At 40.1% G+C, this 10301-nt stretch overlaps 1 protein-coding gene across 1 annotated transcript in view; it reads right to left on the reverse strand.

Moving 5' to 3' along the window:
• The window catches only part of LOC106880718 (peroxisomal biogenesis factor 3), an 18612-nt gene that overhangs the window by 6348 nt on the left and 1963 nt on the right, over window positions 1-10301 (reverse strand). Inside the window, exons 3-11 of the mRNA XM_052969898.1 lie at window positions 8747-8793; window positions 6869-6950; window positions 5863-5906; window positions 4716-4840; window positions 3838-3913; window positions 2654-2708; window positions 2058-2217; window positions 1592-1665; window positions 551-673 (exon numbers count right to left, since the gene is read on the reverse strand). Of these exons, the coding sequence (XP_052825858.1) occupies window positions 551-673; window positions 1592-1665; window positions 2058-2217; window positions 2654-2708; window positions 3838-3913; window positions 4716-4840; window positions 5863-5906; window positions 6869-6950; window positions 8747-8793 (786 nt within the window). The remainder of the gene's footprint in view (window positions 1-550; window positions 674-1591; window positions 1666-2057; window positions 2218-2653; window positions 2709-3837; window positions 3914-4715; window positions 4841-5862; window positions 5907-6868; window positions 6951-8746; window positions 8794-10301) is intronic.

Consider the following 10301-nt stretch of genomic DNA (forward strand, 5'->3'; position numbering starts at 1 on the left):
TATACGACGGGCTTCTTTCAGTTTCTGTCTACCAAATCCACTCACAAGGCTTTGGTTGGCCTGAGGCTATAGTAGAAGACACTTGCCCAAGGTGCTATGCAGTGGGAATGAACCTGGAACCATGTGGTTGGTAAGCAAGGTACTTACCACACAGCCACTCCTGCGCCTATAATGTTCATTTTCCATTCTGGGGTGGGTTGGGTGGTTTGACAGGCCCTGACGAGCTGCAGAGCTACATCAGACCCAATGTCAGCTTCGGCATGGTTTCTATGGCCAGATGTCCATCCTAATGCCAACCACTTTACAGTAAGTGTATACCAAGTGTTTTTTCAGGGGGTTCTGTGCCACCAGCACTAGTGAGGTAGCCTAGTCACTTGCAAGAGGAAATAATTATGAAACAGAATAGACAGGACAGGAAAATGGCCAAGGTGAGGGGCACAAATTTATTTCCTTGTCCAATGATCTCAATTGATAGTTGACAGTTTAAAGCAGTGCTTCCCAACCACTATGCCGTGGCACATTAGGGAATTTTACTTTGGGAAAAACTTACCTCAGATTTGCTCGTCTCGGTGGGTGTGCCATGTAAGGAACGGAGAAATTCTCTGAGAGTTTTTCATTCAAATGCATAAAACCCAAATCAAAGCAAAAGAAAAGCACAGTGTGAAAATCATCGCTGGAATGAAAAAGAGAGAAATTTGTTAAGGTCTTTGCAAGTAAGAAGATAACATAATAAAGAAAATTTATATATCATCATCGATTAACGTCCGTTTTCGATGCTGGCATGGGTTGGATGGTTTGTCTGGGGACTGGCAAGCCAAGAGGCTGCACCAGGTTCCAATCTGATCAGGCAAGGTTCCTACAGCTAAAAGCCCTTCCTAACGCCAACCACTTATAGTGTAGTGGGTGCTTTTTATACATGCCACTTGAACTGAACCCAACGAATCAGAGAACAATCTTTTGCTCCAATGCCTCGTTTTTGGAAAGGTTTCTATGGCTGGATGTCCTTCCTAATGCCAATCATTTTACAGAGTATATCATCATCATCATTTAGTGTCTGTTGTTCTTGCTGGCATGGGTTGAATGGTTTGACCAAAACTGGCAAGCTGGGGTAGTTGCACTAGACTCCAGTCATATTTAGCATGGTTTTCTATGGCTGGATGCCTCATGGAGCCAAAATGGCTTTTCACATGCAATGCCCAAGACCTGGAGAAGACCCATCAAGTCAAATAAAATCACAGTCATGGCAGATATCGGTGTCACATAAATGGCACTTGTGCCAATGGAATGTAAAAGCACCCATTACTCTCTGAGTGGTTGGCATTAGGAAGGGCATCCCAAATCAGACTGGGATCTGGTGCAGTGTTCCAGCTTACTAGCCCTGGTCAAGATGAAGAAGATGAATGGAAGAGAGTGTGGGGTCAGAAGATCTGGAAAGGTAAGTAAAGGTTGCAAAAGAGGGTGTGAGAGAAGACTAGAAATAGGAATTGGGGTAAATGTAAGGAAGAGGGGAAGATGGTGAACAGTAAAGATGAGTGATGGTGGGGGTGAAAAGGAGGTGGGTATGGATGTCCACATGAGAAATCTTTGTTACCTCTCGACAATATCTCTAATTTCAGATAGCATTTTGTGGAAAAGAATGTCTTCACTGGATCTGGAACTGAGAACCTGCAGAGAATAAAGAAAACAAAGAAATAATAAAGAAAATATTTAAACAACCAAACAGGTTAATTGAGGAATTGAAACAGCAGAGAAACAGGTATTCTGTCTACACTAATTAATGGATGGATTGAAGGATGTTGTTGAAAAATAGAACTGTTTCTGCCACAGGTGGTTGCTTCTTTGATAGTGGCATGGTTGTGTGGTTATGAAGTTTGCTGCCCAACCTTGCTGCCCAAGACAACCTGGTTGGGAACCAAGCTTCTCAACTACACATGCCCATACAAAATACTATATTCTGCATGGAATATATACAAAGCATGGAAAGCAGACATTAAATAATGATGAGACCAGGAAAATATAAGAGAATTCCAAGAACTGGTAAAAGGAAAACCACTTACAACATCGGGCTTGTCTTCTGGCGGCAATATAAATGTGGCTAATTTATGACAACTTGGTGTTCCAGTTGGCCCAGCATCGCAATCACATTCAACTGCAAACCGTACCTGATGTATTATGTTCTGTACACGTTGTGATGTCAGCTTTTCCTTTAGAGAAATTCTAAAGAAGTAATAGAAAATACAAACATATATATACATATATATAATAATAATATTAGGGATAAAAATCCAAAATTACAGGTTCATTCCCACTGCATGGCACCTTGGGCAAGTGTCTTCTACTATAGCCTTGGGCCGACCAATGAGTGGATTTGGTAGACGGAAACTGAAAGAATCCCGTCGTATATATGTATATGTATGTGTGTGCATATGTTTGTGTCTGTTCCCCCAACATCGCTTGACAACCGATGGTGGTGTGTTTACGTCCCCGTAACTTAGCGGTTCGGCAAAAGAGACCGATAGAATAAGTACTAGGCTTACAGAGAATAAGTCCTGGGGTCGATTTGCTCGACTAAAGGCGGTGCTCCAGCATGGCCACAGTCAAATGACTGAAACAAGTAAAAGAGTAAAGAGTAAAAGGAACAATTTATACTTACATTCCTATAGCTTTGGTCACAGCTGACTTCACATGTTCTGACAGAGTTCTAAGACCTACAACCAACAAACAAATCAATGGAAATGTTTCAAAATAGACTTAACAAAAATAACATTCATTTAATTCACTCATTTAACAAGTTAATTAATCAAAGTTGAGATAAACAGTTTGTAAATAATACTGAGACAACAGCAAGGAAACGAGCTGGCAGAATCGTTAGCACGCCGGGCGAAATGCTTAGCAGTATTTCGTCTGTCTTTGCGTTCCGAGTTCAAATTCTGCCATGGTCAACTTTGCCTTTCGTCCTTTCGGGGTCAATAAATTAAGTACCAGTTGTGTACTGGGGTCAATCTAATCAACTGGCCCCCTCCTCAAAATTTCAGGCCTTGTGCCTAGAGTAGAAAAGAATATTGAGACAACAGCAAGAGAAGTTCCTAGCCAAGAGTAATCCTCTGTAGCTAGCATTTGATGAGCTATAATTCTATAATCTATAGCCTGGAGGTCACTTACAAAGGTAGGAGTTGAAGAATGGGTGGAGAGAACCATGTCCAGAGAAGCTTTCCCTGCGAAGTGAGGGTTGCAAGGAAGTATCTGTCATAATTTAGTTCTCAGCCTCTTCCTATTTATCCTGGTCATCCAGGCCATAACAGTGGCCTATGGAAGCTCTTATATGCCAGTGGATTAGTGCTCGGGAAAGGCACCTGTGCTGGTGCCACATGGAAAGCGCCCGTGCTGGTGCCACATGGAAAGCGCCCGCGCTGGTGCCACATGAAAAGCGCCCGGGCTGGTGCCACATGAAAAGCGCCCGGGCTGGTGCCACATGAAAAGCGCCCGGGCTGGTGCCACATGAAAAGCACCTGGGCTGGTGCCACATGAAAAGCACCTGTGCTGGCACCACTTATAAAAAACACTGGTGTTGGTGCCACATTAAAAGCACCTAACATACTCTGTAAAGTGGTTGGCTTTAGGAAGGGCATCCAGCAGTAAGAAACCCTGCCAAAACAGACAACTGGAGCCTGGTGCAGCCCTCTGGCTTACCACCTCCAGTCAAACTGTCCAACCCATGCCAGCATAGAAAACTGACATTTGATGATGATGTTGATGTTTGGATTTGCAGAATAATCCAATAAAATACAAAAATTCTTTAATATAAAGTTGCTAAAAAATATAAGTATATTATCTTACCTTCACCTAATAAATGTTCCACTACTGCAAGTAACCGTTCTTGTATGTTTAAAGTAGGACTGTCAGTCTCTGATTCCTTAAAGAATCCAAAAGAAATTATTTAAAATGGGACCAAATATGTACAAAAGACTTAAATGAATGGAAATGACTGATTTTTCCATTTTATTTTATTCTTGTTATTTTTTATAGATTTTTTTTTCATGCCAGTGTGGTCAAATGGATCATTTTCCAACTGCATGGTTCTGAGTTTAGAACCATTGTGTGGCACTTAGGACAAGTGTTTTCTACTGTAGTCTCCGGCTAACCAAAGCCTTGTGAGTGGATTTCTTAGATTGAGGGTAAAAGAGGTCTGTCATGTATGTATTTGTGCGTGTGTAAGTGTTAGTGTGTGTGTGTATCTCCTTGTCTTGACATCATGTGATGATCATAATCAGCACCATCACATAAGCAGACACTTTCATTTCCAATCTTGCTCCAAAACATGTCTGGACATGGCAAAAATATTACCTTGCTTGAAAACAAGTGAAAGTTGGCAATAGGAAAGGCATCCAGCCATAGAAAATCTGCTTCAACAAATTCCATCTGACCCATGCAACCATAGAAAAGTGGACATGAAAATGATTACACACACCCACACATATGTGTGTGTATATATATATATATATATATGAGAAATCACGAAAAAACAACAGACGAAGACAGGCAGTGTAAACAACAAATGGATGTATTAGTATAACGCTCGGGAATAGAGAAAGTCTTTAACGTTTCGAGCCTACGCTCTTCAACAGAAAGGAACATATATATATATATCTCAAAACATTAAATAGAATATCGTAATAAGAAAAGGATTAAATTTTCAAAACTAGAATTTAACTTACAATATCACTTGTCTTTTCTATAAATTTATCTCTGTAAATATATGCTCCAATAACATTGAGTTGAACTCTGAGCAGCAGAGCTAGCATACTACACAAATAAACAGCAGATATGGTTCGGGTGAAACCTGTAAACAAATAAAAATATACAAACTCAGGAGTAATGTTTGTAAATGGTTATGTCTCCATTGCCAGACCACCTACCAACCGAAACATTTGTTAGAGATCTTCAATGACAGATTTTTACATGCACCCACTTGAATCACTAACAAATACAGCTAAATTACCCTCATAATCACACACTAATGTCTTCACCTTTCTGACACCAACCAACCTGAGACTGTTCTTGGTTCTATGATATAAACTTCCAGTTTTAATTTGTCAATTTTTATGGAAAATTTTAATTTAAATCACATCAGATTGACTAATAACGACAAAGTAATTTTACTAAATACTTCATTATTTTCAAAAATCAATTGAAACGAAGGTACATGCCACATAAAAAAAAAGCTCCCAGTACACTTTGTGAAGGGGTTGGTACTAAAAAGGGCATCAAAACCAATCCAAAACAGACAACAGAACCTTTTGTGGTTCATGGTCTTGCTGGTCGCTGTCAAACCATCCAACCCATGCCAGCATGAAAAACAGAAGTAGGATGATAATGATGATTAAAGTGGACTAAGTTAAAACCTCCTATCAAAAAATTTCAATTTAATTTATATTCCAAACACCAGCTTCACAATCCAATTTGACAAAGTTTCTACAGCTGGATGCCCTTCCTAATGCCAATCACTCTGAGAGTGTAGTGGGGGCTTTTTACATGCCACCAGTCAGGCAGTACTGGCATCAACCATGCTCAAAAAGCACTTTTTATGTGCCACCAGTATAGGAGCCAGTCAGGCGGCACTGGCAACCACAACACTCGAATGGTGTTTTTTATGTGCCACCAGCACAAGAGCCAGTTAGGCGACACTGTGACAGAGCAATGAATAAGAGAGATAACTTATAAATAGGTAAAAGCTGTTGTGTATCGCATGGCTGAATAACAAAAGACAAAATCTGAAGCTGTTAAATGGTTCCTTCTGAAAAGATGGGATTAACTGTTCATAAAAAAATGTTTTCTGTCAAGGATTAGGATTAGTTTACTTACTTAATAGTTTTAGCTGATTCCATATCTGAAGTTGATTTTCTGGACTGGAAAAAGCGAAAGAAAAGAAACACATAATAAACCAAATCACCAATACTTGCCGTTTAAATGTGTGCTGTATATGTGTAGATATATTTATTGTGTGTGTGTGTGTATCTTGTGATTTGCAGTTCACAAGAAGATCAGCCCAACACAGCAAAACTAAGTTCTGAAAGTGCCGTGTGCGTGTGTGTAACTGGGCCCTCAACCAAGTTCCTTTTCAGGACATCCTCTGCTCATCATCTCTCAAACTGCAGCTTTCCCTCAGTTCCATTAATCTTCCTCACTATATACCCTTCATCCTTTTGATACTGTCCTCTCCACCAACATCTTACACTGACCCCTCCATCCCACCAGCATCACCACTATGAGCCACCAAATCATCTCGCCTCTTCCACCACCATATACAACTGACTCTCTCATTGTGCTAAGACTGCCTCCCCACCACCTCATCTCTCTCACCTTGTTCCCCTGTCTATTGTAACATTACTCTTCACCCCCATCTCTTTCTACATTCACTGTACCCATCCCTCAACCCTATCCAATCTCTACAGTTGTCACCTACTCTTCCCTTCCTCCCCTATTTATCATCCACTCAACACTTGTCCATTATATTCACACACACCCTCCCCCATACATTTTGCAACCTCCCCCTACCTACCCCGCTGGCTCAGTATCATTATCATCATTTTAATGTCCAGTTTTCCATGCTTTTACAAGGTTTGGATAGAGTTTATCAAGGTAGATCTCAATAGCCAGATGACTTTCCTATCACCACTGACACCTCATCTATTTCCGAGCAAAGTAATATTCCCCACAGCCAGACATGTTTTCACAAAAGACTGGAAATGAATGTTGCTGCTTGTATGACAGTGACACACATTTACAACTATCACACCACAATGCCAAGACAAAAAGACACACAGTAACTAAATATATAATTACTAAGTGATATGACAGAAATGTATACCTGGTTTTAAGCTGCCTTGTAAGACTTTCTGTGTCAATAGCATTTAGAAGGCATTCCCTAAGGTTTGGTAGCATTGATAAGGCTGTTGGGAGAAAAAACAGACATCTATGAGCAGTTTCAAAATACCATTAGCAACCAGTCACATGATTAAAACGACAAAATCAATCTTGGTCTGCATTACATAATTTCTCTCAGAGAACCCAATTCTCACCGTTCACTTCATTATTTCTTCCATAATCTTATTGTATTGTATCTGCCTACATCCACCAAGCGTTATGCACCAAAGTGTGAAGGTGCATGACTTAGTGGTTAGAGTATCTGGCTCATGATCGTAAGGTCATGAGTTCAATACCCAGTGGTGCATTGCGTCCTTAAGCAAGACACTTTATTTCATGTTCCTCCTTTCAACTGGCAAAAATGAATAGTACCACCATTTCGAAGGACCAGCCTTGTCACACTCTGTATCATGCTGAATCTCACCGAGAACAGTGTCAAGGGTATGCATGTCTGTGGAGTACTCAGACACTTCATCATCATCATTGTTTAACGTCCGCTTTCGATGCTAGCATGGGTTGGACGATTTGACTGAGGACTGGTGAACCAGATGGCTACACCAGGCTCCAATCTGATTTGGCAGAGTTTCTACAGCTGGATGCCCTTCCTAATGCCAACCACTCTGGGAGTGTAGTGGGTGCTTTTACGTGCCACCGGCATGAGGGCCAGTCACACAGTACTAGCAACGGCCATGCTCAAAGAAGTGCTTTTTACGTGCCACCCGCACGGGAGCCAGTCCAGTGGCACTGGCAACAACCTCGCTTGAATGATCTTCTAACGTGCCACCAGCACAAGTGCTACAAGGCAACGCTGTTAACGATCACGGTCAAATGGTGCTATTTACGGGCCACTAGCACGGAAGCCAGACAGCTGCTCTGGCAATGAACATGCTTGGACAGTGCTGTTAGTGCTCCACTGGCATGGTGACTTGAATGCTAATTTCAAAAGCAGGCTGTTCTGTTGATCAGATCAACAGGAACCCTCATTGTTGTAACCAATGGGTAGAGAGCCAGCTTTTAGTTCATAATGCACCAAATTAAACAGTGAAATATTATAAATAAATGGGGAAGAGCCAGCTCTTATTTGTGGAATGAGTATGGCTTGGTGACATGTACTACGCTTTGGCTAATTCTTTTAGATGCTTGTGTAATCATGTGCAGACACACACACTGTTGGCTCTCCCAGCTTTTAACTCAGTGGAACAGTAAGGATGTGACAGCTGGAAGGAAGGAGGGAGCTGCACCAACACTCAGCTGATACTCATTTTAAGCTCAGTAAACTGGAGCAATGTAGAATGAAGTGCCTTGCTCAAGGGCACATACTGCTCAGTCAAGAGCTCAAAACATCAACATTATGATCATGAGCTGAGTGTCCAAGCCACTCGTGGCACTGTCGGTTATGACGATAAGGGTCCCAGTTGATCCCGATCAATGGAACAGCCTGCTCGAGAAATGTGCAAATGGCTGAGCACTCTACAGACATGTGTACCCTTAATGCAGTTCTCGGGGAGATTCAGTGTGACACAGACTGTGAGAAGGCTGGCCCCTTTGAAATAAAGGTACAAGAAAAACAGGAAGAAAGAGTGAGAGAATGTTGTAGTGAAAGAGTAGTGAATGCAGGGTTCACCACCGCCTCCTGCCGGAGCGTCATGGAGCTTCAGGTGCTTTCAACCAATAAACACTCACAACGCCCGGTCTGGAAATCAAAACCGTGATCCTACGTCCGCGAGTTCACTGCCCTAACCACTGGGCCATTGCACCTCCACTCCAAGCCACTAAGCCAAGAGCCTGTATTTAACAGGGGAAAATAATAAAATTTATTTACCTGTGCAGTTGCATGTTTTTTGATTACTGGTAAAGTGATGTTGCTTCCTGTAGAAGAATGAGAAAATGGTAATACTAAATGAATAAAAGGAAATCACTGAAAGATTATCGAAGAATATACATGAGAGAAAGAATTTATGCAATAATTCTCAACTCTTTTGATACCAACCCAACCAGGACCATCCCTGTTTCCACAATACAAACTTCCTGTTGAAAGTGATCTAAATTAAAACCTTTCATCAAAATTTCATTCCAGACACCAGCATAATCTCAAAATTATTTCAATAATTTCTTCATGATTTTCAAAATATTCAGCGCTACAGATGTACCAACACACACGAGATTGAAACATAGCCGACCTCACACACTTCTCATGAGGAATTCTGGAAGAAGTTTTGTGAGACCGCTAATGAGACACTTCCGAAAAAAAGAAAACCGCTGGAAAACAGTTTATAGCAGAGACTCCATCTAAGAATATCTGAAGAAGGAATTGTAATTCCGAAATACCATCGGACTATAGATAACCAAATTACAACAGGTATATAGTCCATTTTTTGTATTATAGTGCACTGTTGTACCATTCAAAACTTTTTATTCTTTATATAAACAATATTTTATACAACTACTTTATCGCATCACTACTGCTTAAGTCTCTGAGAGATTTAGAAATGTATTATTTCTAATATATATATATATATATATATATATATATATATATAAAAGACAAAAAAGAGTGAAAAAACTACAGAAGGCTTGTGTTATATGGTTTAAGTATATATTTAAATCATTATGTTAAAAAAAATGTTATAAAGTTTTTGAGTATAGTAACATTGTTTCGTATTTTCTTTTCAGATTTCTCAAATTTCTTTACCTACATTGTATCATTTCTTCGCTGTTTTGAAATTTGGAGTTCCACACAGGGAAAGGTAATCAGGGACGTTTTCGGTATAAGGGAGATAATAAAAAATGTTAGGCTGACTAGATTTGATTAATTTAACATGATTTGGTTTAGAAGGAATAGAATGTTACAAGTGGTTAGGTTTTGCTTTATATTTTTTTCAATGAGGTGAGTTTCCTTATTTAGAAATGTTAGAAATGGTTAAGTTTTGGCTTATATTTTTCAATGAAGGAGGTTTCCTTATTTAATCTAATTTCTGTTGGTGTTCCAATGGCACATTGATAGAATGGAAAGATTACAAAACATGGTAGCTGTGGCTTTGCGGATTTCTCAATATGTTCACTTAAGGGTATCATTCTGTATTCTGGGAATGCAATCTGCTGTCGATGCAGAGTGCATCTGCGTCTGAGTGATAATCCTGTGGACCCTATGTAGTTTTGGTGGCAGTCCGAGCATCTTATGACATAAATCAGGTTTTCTGAAGCACAAGTAAAGTCAGATTTGATTTTGAATTTTTGTCACTCTTTGAAAAGGAATTCTGATCCTTCTAGAAGATTTAGGCATGTTGTGCAATTTGGACGAACACATCTTTTCACTTTTGCATCTGTTATATATATGTATGTATGTACATATATAAATTTATATAAATAAGGATAAG

This window comes from Octopus bimaculoides, chromosome 8, assembly GCF_001194135.2.
Source record: "Octopus bimaculoides isolate UCB-OBI-ISO-001 chromosome 8, ASM119413v2, whole genome shotgun sequence".
Taxonomy (NCBI): Eukaryota; Metazoa; Mollusca; class Cephalopoda; order Octopoda; family Octopodidae; genus Octopus; species Octopus bimaculoides.